The sequence below is a fragment of the Mauremys mutica genome, chromosome 10, assembly GCF_020497125.1.
Source record: "Mauremys mutica isolate MM-2020 ecotype Southern chromosome 10, ASM2049712v1, whole genome shotgun sequence".
NCBI lineage: Eukaryota > Metazoa > Chordata > Testudines > Geoemydidae > Mauremys > Mauremys mutica.
This window is the reverse complement of record NC_059081.1, coordinates 34,024,938-34,039,024: the sequence shown is the minus strand read 5'-3', so window position 1 is coordinate 34,039,024 and position 14,087 is coordinate 34,024,938. Positions and strand designations below refer to the sequence as shown.

The 14,087-nt window shown below is 39.7% G+C and overlaps 1 protein-coding gene across 2 annotated transcripts in view; it reads left to right on the top strand.

Annotated features, from left to right (window-relative positions):
* The first annotated feature begins 8,035 nt into the window (after nt 1-8,035).
* Nucleotides 8,036-14,087, top strand: part of FIGN (fidgetin, microtubule severing factor) — a 117,296-nt gene continuing 111,244 nt past the window's right edge. Inside the window, exons 1-2 of one of the 2 annotated variants that reach the window (XM_044978349.1) lie at nt 8,036-8,314; nt 9,064-9,233. In XM_044978349.1, coding sequence (XP_044834284.1) covers nt 9,209-9,233 — 25 coding nt within the window. In that variant the 5' untranslated portion in view covers nt 8,036-8,314; nt 9,064-9,208. The remainder of the gene's footprint in view (nt 8,315-9,063; nt 9,234-14,087) is intronic. The other variant, XM_044978351.1, reaches the window with a different exon arrangement.

Below are 14,087 nucleotides of genomic sequence, written 5' to 3'. Positions count from 1 at the left end.
TGTAAGAAGGAAAGATAAGTTAACAAGGATTGGTTATTAAATTGTTGATGGTGGCTAAAGGTGATTCTTCTGGTAGTGCCAAGCACAACTACATTATTTTATTTTTATAACATCTTTATATCCACTCTAAGGAGATGCTTCACACCGTAAAACTCTATAAGAAAGAAGTTCTGCAAATGGCAGTGATACTCAGATTATCTAAATAGTTCTTAGAGAAGTGTAAATCTCATATATTTTCTTCCTCTTTTCTTCAAAGAGATAACATAGAACTTTCTGAAATATTGGTGCATTGAATGTTGGAAAGCCATTTTGTTTTGGATACTTGATTTAAGCTCATAAAAAGCACATTCCCATAGGTGAATGACCAGCTAGAATAGATAAAATGTTTCATTCATATAAAAAGCTTTAGAGATGGCTGCACAGATAGATTGATAATGTTGTTCCATGACTCAAATGAACCCATAATATTAAAAACAGATTTTCAGAACAATACAAACATTGTGCTAATTTTGCTATCAACGCAATTTAGCTTTGGGAAGATCAATGTCATAATTTAAAAGTATTGCTTAAAACCGTTGTTTGCTGTGAGTAAAGCAGCCTTAACCCATCAAAAAGAAAACTTTGATTAGAAATCTGCTCCTGAAACAATAGCAAATAAATCACAGTGTGGATCTTATCAGACATGCAAATTCTATAATATATATTCTATTAAACAAACCTTTTTTGTGAGTATGTGTAATTTTGAGGAATTTTGAAACTGCATATAAATATATGCAGTGTTCTGTTAAATAGTTTTCCTTTTCTTTGATTCCAAAGTTAATTACATTCATTTGTATGTTAAATGAAAGATTTTATAATATGTATTTGGAAATCAGATACAAAATGTTTCTCGGATGAATATATAAGGTGGTTTTAAAAAGTAAGACACTAGCTGCAATCTAGTAATAATGCTATTGTTTAATTTTCAATGTATTTTTTCCAAAATCAGGTGTTTCATTTTGGAGATTGGATAAATTGATAAAATCTATATTTTTGTTATCATTAATCTCTGATTATAGGCCTAACTATTTCTGTCTCCTTAGTAAAGGTGGCCTGACACTGAATTATAAGATGACCTTTTCATTTGCTTATAACTTTGCCAAACGTTAACGATTTGGGCTGAAATTTTTCTTGTCAAGCTGCATTTTTGGGAAAATGTCATCAGAAACTGTTAAGCTATTTCTCAGAACAAGACTGGGAAAGAATATATTGTTTTGCCCTTGTTAAAAAAAATCTTACAACCATTTTGTTGAGAAGCTCTAGTGCCTTCATGCTTTGGAGCAAGGACTTGAAATTTGGCAAGGGAGTCAGCCAGGTCACAGGGATGTGCCTTTTGCCATCCTTGTGAAAATTTACCCAAATCTGACCAAGTTATGAAAATCTCAGCACATGCTCAGTAAAGACTTGTTAGAATTTGTCAGCTAAATTCATTGAAGATTCTATCTGCACTGAGCATGCTCCCTCATAGGACTTTCCTGAAATTACTCCTTCTGAATGCCAGTGGCAGCTGTGATGCTGGATGCAAGACCTAGGGTGACAAGATGTTCCGACTTTATAGGGACAGTCCCAATATTTGGGTCTTTGTCTTATATAGGTGCCAATTACCCCCTACCCCATCCTGATTTTTCATACGTGCTATCTGGTCACCCTAGCAAGACCTGAGAGAATGAAGACTCTGGCCTCTGCTCTCAATGCTTCCCTTCCTGATGCTCATGCACTGTGGAGAAGGAAGCAGCTTGACAACTAGACAGAGAGCTGAGGTATCTGTATAAAGTTCTTAATTAGTACTGGAGCAGAGTCTGGAACCTGGATCCAGTAGGCTACAGTGGGCACTATAAAGTCACTCACTCTGTCTCAGGCCCACTGAATATTTAAGTAATTATACCAAGTGGAACATCTTCAACATGAAAGACTGAGAAAGACTCACCCTATAGACCAGCGGTTAGGGCATTCACCCAGGAGTGGGAGACCTAGTTCAAGATCTGGCTCCAAATGAAGCAGAATGGGGATTTGAACCTGGATTATAAGAGAGGTGGGATCGGCACCTCTTCTTCCTGGGATTTTCTTGAGAAAGGGCTAACCTGTTTTAGGACCCTAATTCTAGGAGAGGGTTCATGACTGTGAATCCCAAGTGAATATGGATATCTCCCTCTGGCCTTGAGTTAGGTGCCTATCTCCCTTTGAGGAGCAGGGCCTAAGCCATCTCCTGGATATTATATGCTGTTTAGCTTGATGTGCTGGCTTTTGTGAATCCCATTCTTAGGTGTCCAACATTTGCCATGCATTATATAGGAAACCTAACTCAGGGCTGTGACATCCACTGAGCAGCAGGGGGCCTAAAGTTAGTTGTTGCAACATTGAGCTGAAATCCCCTTTGTGTATCTAGCAATGAGTCTGTATTCCTTACAATGGTAAACATCCTATGTAAGTCATGGGAAGTTTTGCTAATGTTTTAGGGCTCATAGATTATAAAGCCAAAAGGGACCAACCAATGTGATCATCTAGTCTGTCCTCCTGCTTAACACAGGCCATAGGACTTCCCTGAATAAATTCCTAGTTGAACTAGAGCATAACTTTAAGAAATCAATGGGAGTCTTTAAAAAAAATTAGAAGTTTTGCCTGTTTGAAAAGTGCAGAATCTGCCCCAAATGGGCTACATCTGATCAAAATTATCTGTTTTTACACAACATCAGAATGGAAATGAAAGTTTTCTCTAAGCCTTAGTATTCAGTCCCTAGATAGTTGTGCTTTATCTTGGTCTTCTACCTTTGGTTCTTTTAGTCATTGAACAATGGCTTGATCTTGTTGCTGCTCTGAGTGGAATTTCCACTGAATTGTATAGAAAAGCTGCAGCATCTCAAGGGTGGAATCTTGGCTCCACTGAAGTAGCTGAGAGTTTACCATTGTCTTCTGTGGGCCCAGTTCACATGTGGTTTGTAAATTACCTTCAAGTCCTAACCATTCTGAATGAAATTCACTCCCATGCAGAGAGCCAGCACAAGACCTGCAAACCACTTACCTCCCACTTCAGCTCTATTTTGAAATTTCAACTAGGATGTAAGTTGTGCATTGGCTTTGTTTTGGTCCTCCGCACAAGAGTGAATTTAATCTCTGAGACCTATTGTGAAGGACATGGGAACTGCCTGTGGTATTTCATGAATATTATATGTCCATCTGCTTGCTTGATTGTTACTGTGTTGTTGTTTGCTATTGGATTACCAACATTTAATTTGAACTGGGGTTAGTGGTATGTGTGGAGGAAAGGGAATCATGGCTTCAGATTGCCCCATTTCCTGATACTTACAGAACAGTGCAAGTATCATTTGCTTTAGAAGTTTTGCTTCTGACCATGATGAGTTCAATAGTCTGGCTTGACACAGAGGAGGGATCCTAGCTTGTATTCACAGGGATACAAGTGGGATACAGGGATCCTAGCTAAGTGGGGGGAAAATAAACAAAGAACTTTTGGGTTGATAGTCCCGGAAGAACAGGCGAGAGTGAGGCAAAGACCACTGGAGGACAGACTGAATCTCAGTCTCCTGAGGTTGGGGTGTCCAGGAAATCCAGGATGAACTACCTAACCCTATAGGTAAGATAACTAACCATGTAGGCCTTTTATTGTGTTACAGCCCCTTTCCTTTTGTGAGATTTTGTTCCTACAATTAAAATTAAACAATACTTTGTTTTTTAAAAGGCCTTTTGGGTCATTGTATTCACCACTGGTGACAGCTCTTGAAGGGAAGACTTGCTGGGGCCAAGCTCAGTTGGACCTGCTGAACAATAAACAGTTCGTAAATAGGGTGCTGTAGTCCTGATCTAAGAGTGGGACTCCACCAGGAAAGAGGGGAAGGTGGGACATCTGTCACCTAAAGAGTTGTACTCTGAGAGATCAAGAAACAGGTCAGAGGTACAGTTAACCCTGAACTGTGACACCTTCTTTGAAAGATTGATGGCATTGTCTGCCATGCTAAAGAACATGCTTCCATTTATCTATCAATCCATGTATGAAATTACAATGAACTAAAGATTGTTTCAAAACACACCATAGTTTTCCTTATAGCTTTACAGGGTACACTATGGAGAAGATGCTGGTATCTTTAGACTAGTGTAGATAGAAGGACATCATAATTATGTATTATTATTTGTTTTTCACGTTTTGAATGGTTTGTGTAATTTACCCAGGTTTGCTGAAAAGCTCTGTGTACCTTCCATGCAGCATTGCCTGACTTTAGAGTTAGTAACAAAACCTGAAACCACACAAGTTTCATGTGGTTTTGAGTTTTATTGTGAACATTTCACCTACCTCAGGAAATAGGCTCAAGATGAGGTTCTCAGTCTGAGTGTGTGTGAGAAGTTCAGTTTCAAAATGATCAGGATTGGTTGGTGATATTTTCAGACTAAGGGAAAACAAAATTCACTCCTGTACAGAGGACCAGGGTGAAGCCTCTGCTCAAGCTTCAATTCAGACCTCAAAATAGGAATTAAATGGGATGTAAGTGGTGCATAGGCCTTGTATTGACCCTGTGCACAGAAGTCAATTTCACCCCATATGCATGTATTTACATGGCTACTGACTGGGTGCCGACTACTTTAATGTAATGAGCTGTCATAAAGGAGGAAAAGTATACTGTATGGTTATCAAGTTTAAATACTAGAGTTAATGCAATTAAACAATTGATAAATAAATAATTCAATGGTGAGGCAATTCCAAAAGTCATGGTGCTCCCAACAGTGTTGCCAAATCTGAGTCTTGTGATATCTAGTGTTTTTCTTAAAGCCCCAGCTCCTAGAGTTCAGTTATTATGCAAGAAGCTCAGCTTTCATTTTTAAGTACCTTTCTAGCCCTCATGGTTGTGGAGAAAAGCCAGAAAATCGGAACCCTAAAGTTTCAAAAACTGCAAGGAAAATAAAAGGAACCCCAAACATATATTTTTTTAAAATCTCATGATGTGGAGGGGCCCTTACTCATGAGTTTTGATGCTTGTGTTTGGCAATATTGTTGTACATTGTGTATATAAACAGTGGTACATTAAAGTTTACCTTTAACAAGGAAAGCAAGAGTAGAAAATACTACAAACAGTATGCACAACAGGGCCAGGTTAATGTTTCACTAGAAATGTTAACTTTTGAATTTTGCTTTAAGCTCACCCTTAATCTTATATTAATACTAGGTATTTGTGCTTAATTTCCCTGGTCCTTGCAAAGAAAAAAGAAGAGGAAATGAGCTGCTAAAGGCAATGTTAATAGGCACATTCTAAACTGAGGTTCCATTAAACTGTGGAGGCTTTTACTGATGTCTTGATAGTAATATCCTTAAATGACTTGTTTAACAAACATGTCCTCTTTTGGGGCATCCACTGCACATACTTCCTTAACTGACAGTTAGTCACCCACCTCCCACTCTGCCCCCTTAACTCTACGTAAAAGGGCCAGAGAGATGTAAAGGGGCAGGGATAGGGCCCGGGCCCAAAGGGGCCTGCTTCCTGCCAAGGAGGATTCCCCCTGTGCAGGCTTTGCAGAGACATGCATAGGAAGCATGTTGGGGGCAGGGCCACTTCTCACAGTTCTGTGGAGATTCTGGTCCATACTGAGGCCCATAGGTAGCCCCAGGAAGGTGCTGTAACTTGGGACCCCAATGCTGTTGGAGTTCTTCCAGGAGGCTCAACAGCCCCTCGAGAAGCCCAAGTTGATTAGATTAGGAGGTTGCAAAGGTGGCTGAAAGCCATGTTAGTTCCATTCCCCGTGGGCTTTGAGTTCTGTTTGGGCTCTGAGTGAAATGGTGTGAAAGGACCATTCTGCAATTGGGGCTGTGCTCTACTCACACTGTCTTTTTCCAGTCACACCCCAAACAGGCATCCTATATCTAGGGTGGCAACCAGAGTGTGAGGTTGGGTTCACAGTGACATACAGTACATCTTGTCTTCTTGCTTTGAATATCTGATTGAACTCCCCCAGGTCTGAAAGCAATGAAGATCCACCCATAGCATCTCTACACCACTTCCAGGATCAGGGAGAGGAGAGTATAACTAACCAGGGACAACAATGTGCCCTACCTCCTCCAGAACAGGGGGACAGGAGCAGGGTCTGCCTCCCTACTAGCACAGAAAAAGATAAAGATCCTCTTGTAGTCCTAAATTCCCCAGCCCTGGGAGCAGGAATGAAGATCGTCCTTGTGGAATCCCTCCTGTTATGGTGAGAGTGAGCAGAGATGGAGATTGTGTGTGTACGCAAGAGAAAGAGGGGGGGGGGGAAATGGTTTGTGAGAGTAGGAGAAAGACATAGATAGAGAGAAGAGTGTTTTATGTGAGAGATTGATAGGAATAAACCTGAGTGTTTGTGAGATAGCGCGCGTTAGGTGTGTGTTTGAGAGATGGCCTGATTTGTGGTGTTTGGCCACTTTATGCCTGGTCTGCCAGCCTAAAGAGGTTGGAAAGCAATCCTAAGAACTCTTTGGCAGATTCCTCCCAGCAGCTGGTTCTGTGTCATTCCACTGAAGCTGCTGGGGATGTGCTGGAGAAAGGAAGTGTGGCTGGGGTGTTCCTATGCCTTGCTTGTTTCTGCTTGTCAGATATCTCATAGAAGGTGTTGACAGCTGGATTCAAGTTAAGGCAACTCCTGAGGCCTGGTCTAGAAAATTAGGTTGGTCATGGGTATGAAAAATCCACCCCAGAGTGGTGTTGCTAAACTGACCTGAGTTCCCATGTGGACAGCACTAGGTTGATGGAAGAATTCTTCTGTTGACCTAGTTACCGCCTCTCGGGGAGTGTCTTACGTACTCTGATAGAACCCTTCCCGTTGGCATAGGTAATGTGTATGCTGAAGTGCTACAGCAGTGCAGCGGCAGTGGCATAGCTGTGCCGCTGTAACATTTTAAGCGTAGGCAAGCATTGAGGCGGCTCTAACTGCATAAAAGGGAAATGTGAAGATGGCATAAAGCCTTGAGTGTCTCGCTTCATCCCTTTGCTGAGTGGAGTTTGGGCACAGGCATGAATTTGGCTAGAGAGAGAATTAGAATTCTTAGTACTTTTATAGCACTTTATATCTTCAAAACAATATACAGCCATTGACTAATTAATCCTCACACTGCTTCTCTGGGTAGATATTACCATCCCCATTTAATAGATAGGGAAACTGAGACAAAGGTGAAGGGACTTGCTCAAGGCCATATACTAGTCAGTGGCAGAGCTAGGTTCAGAACTGAGGACCGTCTGCCTTCCCACCCTGTGCTTATTCTTCCAGAACCGGGCATGTGTGTGTGAGAGAGACCTCTTGGGTTGAGGACTGAGAGAAGGGTGTGTGCCCGTCTGTGTGTGTGTTTGGCACTAAAGACCAGAGGAAGAAAGGCTGAGAAATCACAGCTGTCAGGCAGGATCATGGGGCTGCCAAGCCCCAGATGGTCAGCACCAGAGAGTGGGGTGGAAGAAGCGGACCATTTTTATTTAAAAAAAAAATTGTGTCATTCCTTCCCCCAGACCTATGCTGGGCACTGCCATGGGGCCCCCTTAGTTCCTTTGCCCACTGAACCTGTCCCCTCTCACACTTGGGTGACCCTGCCACAGCTTGCCCTGCCGACCGAGTCTATTGATCAGAGGGTATTGCTGAGGGGCAGCTGCAGACACTGCCGCCGCTCAGGGGAGGGGGTGGGGGAGGGGAGCTCGGGAGTCGCTGCTGCTGCCGCTGGGGGATGGGGTGGGACATGGAGACAGCGCTGCTGAGGGGGAGACGGCTCTAGGCACATTGCTGCGGCGGGAGGCGGCGGCGGCTAGGGATGGAAGTGGGGATCCCAACTCCCCCGCTGCCACAGAGGAAAGAGAGTGAGAGCGCCCGGGCTGCTTTGCCATGACCTCCCGGCCACCTCCAGCCCGTGTTGGCGTGTTCCCCTGCAAGCGGCAGCAGCCCCTGCCATGTAACATGACCTGTGCGGCCACGGCCCTGTGCAGCGCAGCCATTGAGCTCTCCCTGCACATGAATCTCCTGCGTGTCCCCCCCTCGCCCCTTTGAAAACTGATCTTTGGCTCTTAGTGTGAAAGTGATTTGAATTTGGCTCGGCGGCGCTCTGCGCAGGCGTCCAGCTGCTGGCATGCTGGCTCCTTGCAAAGCAGCTGTTTTGGGTTTGAAATTCCAACATGGCAGAGGCTGCAGTCAGTCTTCCCTTCAAAAACTTGGAATGATTTCAAATCATAGGCACCTTCACTTAACCCGAGCCCCCATTCATCAGCAAACACAGCGGATCGATGCTACTCTAACCTATCGCGTTCTCGTACCAAACCTGCAGGTAAGACGATCCTTTGCATTTTTCCAGCGTTCATTAAAAAAAAAAATCTTAAAGCTATCCAAGACAGACATATATATATATATTTAAAAATCGCCTGCTTGTGCCTTAAATATTTAATCTGATTTGCAATCGTTTAATATAGTAAATATTTCCAGCCTGCTTTCCTAATTGTAGTCTGGAAAGTACAGATATACAATTGCAGTGCATGGTTTTTTTTCCTCCTTGATCATTGCCAACAATAGTAGGGAGATTAAGAGTTCGCGATTGCAAGATCCTTCCCCACCTCCTTCCTCTAATTGATTTATTATGTTTAATACAACTTAAAAATAAAGTGCAGGTAATGTGGGACTACGCTTTCTCAGGGAACTAACTTCTAAGTAAATAAGTGCAAATAAGAATCTCGAAGAACAAAAGTTGGGGTTAAATCGCAGTATCTTAGCTGGGGGGACATGACTATGTCAGAGGAGCTGTTGCAGTAAAATGTAAGCACATCATCTTGGAGGGGGTACAGCGTGGTGGGCGTATTGTTGGCTTGGAACGGAGAGAAAGATGTATAATTTAATGGTATATACAATCCACTGATCCTATTACTATCCTCCCTGGAGCTCTTGTTAGTTTCAATGGGAGTGAGTGAAATTGACATGGACTTGCATTCCTGGTCATGTGCTTTTTTTCCTTTCTTTCTTCTCTTGTGATCTGAGATCCCCTTTTTGTTGATGTTGCTTTCCCACTTAATTATATGCATGTAGGTTAAATGAATACCTGACGAAAGGGCCCACGTTTCAAGGCAGTGACATTTGATAGCTGAGAGGAAAAGTGGCTTTAATGAAAAGCAACCTTTGGAATTCCTGCTTGTGAAAAATCCAATTCAGCTTTTTGTGCTGCCAGCAAGAAATGATCAGTAGCACCAGTGTTTATGGTATGTCCGTTTTGGGATCTACTTCCTTTGCATCTAAATAGCAAAGACAAATTTAAATAGCATGATAAAGCACTGAGGAATTTGCATGTGAATATGACTAGCAATAAATCTAATGTTTAATGGTAAATTTTCAATTGTGTAAATAAGCATTTTTTCTTGCTATCATTTGTTTATCATTTCTTCTTTGATTTTAGAATTAGTTTTGTCCATTGTATTGATCTCAATTGTAAACCTAAAGTTGCACGGTACTAGCAGTGCACTATAAACACCACCGAACTCAAATAGTATGTAAATTAGTAAAATTCAGTGACTGGAGAAGGAAAAACGCTTAGTAACGAATCCACACACACACCTATATGTCTCTGTATATACACATACACACGGCTAAAATATAGTATTTTTCTATTTCAAACTAATGATATTATTGACTGTTTCTCTGAACTCCAGCTGATCTTTCCCCACTTTTGGCGTAATCAGTTCCCGCAGGTTTTAGCTGATGATGGGGGAGGAAATGGTTTGCATGTAAACAAAACAAAAATACAGTTGTGATCGATTGTTTATTGTGGATGAGCAGGATATTTTATGCTAGTGTACATGTGTCTGGCTGTCATTGCTTTATTGTTAACGTGTAATAGAATGAAATAATCAGGTGCTCAAATTGATTTTTTTAAACCTCTCACTCTCAACTCCCCAGCAGTCCCATCTGCCTCCTCCCTTTACCCCCCAAAAAAGTCAGATAAAATGGAGCATGGGGGATTTCAATAGACCTTGTTGCGGTGCAGTATGTACACTTCCAGATATGCAATTAAGACTAGAGAACTAGCAACAGAAACAGCTATTAATCTATTTTGTACAAGCAAAGGGTGGTGGTGGGGAGATATGCTGACTTTTAATAGCATGTGATAGTAACAAATAAGGATAGAGAGAACACTGGGGAAGGGGGGAATCTGGAGTGTGTGGTGGTTGATTTCTCATAATAACGCATCTGAATGCAAGAAAGGGATTGAGAGAGCAGTTGCACAATGTACACTCCTATTTTGGCGCTGTGTGTGTGTGTGTATATATATATATATATATATATATATATATATATATATGCTGGACTGCTATACAATGGGGATGATCTAAATGAATTTTGCATTTGGAACTTGTTAACTTTAAAGCGATCAATGAGGCAACTGTTTATTTCAGATGCACATAATTTGCCCTGAGAAATGTTTTGAGGAGCGAGAGGGGGCACAGCTTTTTTTTTTCCCCCCTTCTCCTAGAGCTGTTGGAGCGAATGTGATTGCCAGATGGGAAATTTCCCTCTGTGATGTTAAAGCTGTAATATATATTCAGAGCAGATTGGACTGCTGCTTGTGATGAGGAGGATATTACATTTATAAATTTTAAATCGGGAATTGGACTGTATGCTCAGAGCTGAAATTGGATGGTGTGGACAGGTGGATATTTCAATGTGATTCCTGGATGATAGTAGTAATAATAATAATAATATCAGAAATATGCAATAAACATAGTAGTGCTAGGCAGTTATGTATATTCTAAGGCTTTTAGGTAAATATTTTAAGATGTGCTTTGTTCCCTAGAAAATCTTACCTAGTTTGTATGTTGTTTTTGATAGTTTTTAAAGCCCACTCTTAAATGAAATATTATCAGTTACATGTCTGAAGAAAAGTTTTGATACAATTATTGTTGCCAGCAGATGCACCTCCTTTCTAGTTTTTGTTTTGCCCAATTATGTGGCCTGACACAGCCACAAACCTGAAAGGCTGGAAAGTGGGAACTAGTCACACTCGAGCAGCTCTGCTGTTGCAAATTAAAAGTGTTTTGTGGTCAGGAAATGAAAACTACAATGTCTCTTTTGAACAAGTCGTTTATCAAGAGAAACATCTATCAAGCAGCGACTTGTCACATTGATCCTCTAAAAGTTAGATTGGAGGTGGAAACTGCTTTGATGTTTTTTTTATCCTACATTTATAAAACTGAAAAAGCTAAAGAGACTAGGACCAATATAAATTTAAAAATCACTTCTCTCTGGGTATGACAAACCAAAATTTTGTTACTACTGCACTGTGGTACAGAACCGAGGAAAATAAGGAGGTATCAGATATTCGTCATTTTTTTCCATAATAAAATTTTAACATTGAATGTGTGGCACATGCATTTATGTTCATATTTATAAAAACTTATCTGTACGTTCATACATTTTATCAGGCATGCTTTCTTGCTCAGTAGTGCATCTGTTGCTTTCAAACTGACAGACCTTTTCCTTGTTGCTATTGTGGTGCTGTTTACAAAGTTTTGATGGCAGAAAACTGGGATTTGTTTTTTTCCTTCATTTCAATCTTGTGTTTCTCATGCTGTATTTGTCATCCTCCTCACATCCCCCGTAATGTAAAGTTTCTCCTACTGCCACAGTGTTTTATGGCAAGTAAAGTAGTATTTGGATGGCATAGCTTGCAACATACTGTATTAGGAGTCTTCTTAAATTTATCTTCCCCCTTTTCACCTTCTTTCTACTGAGATTTTTTTAGTTATGTGAGCCACATTTTCATTCTCACTGAAGTACTGTATTTTTACTTAAAACTGCAATAACTGTACATTCAAAGTACCTATCCAGTTTATTTTCAATGATTGAATGAACTGTACATCAACTAACTTGTTTTCAACTTTTTCCTTTACTTCATTGTGCATGAAGATAATATAGATTATCAAGGAAGTTCCTACATAGGTATTTTAAAAATATCCTTATTTTTGGGTAAATAGGGCACTTTGACCTTTTCTGTCTCTCGCCTTTTTTCTCTCTCTCTCTTCTCCCCCTCCCGCCTCCAATAAGTGAGACTAATGCTGCTTATAGCTGCTTGATATTCCATATAGCTCCATTTGCAAATAGGCAGCAAACAGAAGCGTGGTGGGAGTTTTGGTGAGTGTTATACTTGCTAATTAATCATGTTTGATATGAAGGAATAATAGCATGGTAATAAAGCCTCATTGTTGTTTGATGTTTGTAACAGGATATGACTCCTACACAAACCTGGTGTTTCCCCCCCTTCCTCCCCCAACAAGATACGTACAGTACAGGATCCAGTTGTTTATATTATCCATTGGAACATCTGTGATAATACAGGGATATCTGCTGTCCTAATTGTAGTAGCATAGAAAGATTTTTTATTAATATTTTGCTCACACAATTGTCAGCGAAAAAGACCATCTTTAATCATTAGCTGTTGATTTTTAAAGACTTTTACTTTTGAGCTGAGTCAAAAGTGTTTTCTTTCTATTTTTTCTTGATGTACATCTAAAGGTAGCATTTTTTTTATACCAATCAGTAAAAAATGGAACTTCACAAACTCTTCTGCAACTACTTGCTCATGTTACAAACACAGTGTAAAAAAATTAATGAAAAAAATATTCCTGAATAGATTATACATTTGTACCCCACAACATTTTAAGATTTGTACTGTAATAACAATGAGATCGTTATCTGTGATTTTTGTGGGGGTTTCATTAGCAGTTGCATACAGCTGCAATCTTCTTCCTCTGATGTTGTTCATCTTTTAATTTATTAACTGTACAATTATTGAATTTTTCATCGTGTAGATTCAGGTAGCAAAGCTTGAACTTCAAAACCTCACTTTCCAGCTTAGACTATTTTATGGTGCAGGAAAATAGTTAAAGATCTGTTTTTGACTATATGCCCTACATGTGCTTTTAAAAGGGAGTCTCTAGATGAAAATCATTCTTAATGCTTACTGTCAATAAGTTAAACACATGTATGCATATAAGAAGTGTGAGATGTAAAGACTGATCTTCTGCAGTCTTAATCATCAATTAATCAGCTAATCTGCTTGTTAGGAATGGTTTTGGTGGTACAAAATCAGCATGAGAGCTATGTGTGTGAAACGTATGTTGTTTTTAACATGCTGGTCTAATGTAGCATTCTCAGATCTAATAATAGAAATATATTTGGCTCTTTGCCCTCAATCAATATATCCCTTAAGAGAACAAACTTCACATAATACTTTTATAAAGTGCCAGATTTATTACCATGGAGTTGATGAATTTAATTACTGGAATTTTACATTGATTTATTGTTTTCGTTTTTTTTTTTTTGTGATTGGAGAAAATTGTTCTGCAAATATTTGTGGTATACTGTTGATGGAGAATATTTGATTAATCAGTAGTTAGTCACTGATAAGGCATAAAGATAACACTAGAACGATCTGAAATATATTAACTCAAAGTCCTTTTTATTATTGAGACAGCATATGAGAAACAAAATAATAGTCTAATTTTCATAGTGATAACTTTGAACTGAAATTGTAGCTATTGGGCCAGATTCTTCGTTTGTATAGATTGGCATCAAAGGACCTGAGGATCTGGCCCACTGTTTTTTAAATAAAATACCATTTTTGACCTATTGAAAGCTCCTTTTGAAATCTGTTTATATAAAAATATATGGAATTTTAGATACGCATCTGATCCAAAATGTATAGCTATAAAGGTAACTTTAAGAGCTGTAAATTCAGGATTGCATATCCCTGATATTGTTTCAGAATATTAAATTCTTGCTGCTAGAGATGGTATCCTTTAAGTGAAACATTATCTTCCTTATAAGATCACTTCAGGGAATTTAGAATGGGAATAAGCTTGGAATTTTCTCTAAGTAAAAAATAAAAAGTCTCAATAAATAGAGCTAGGTGAAGGAATGTCTTTCAAGTTGAAAATCATTACTAGAGTATTTGATTCCATTTCAACATGGCATCTGACCTTTTACCCTATTTTAAGGTTGTGTGAGTGAGAAATATAAGCACAAAAATATCTGTTGCTTCCAAATTCTTGCAAGCATTC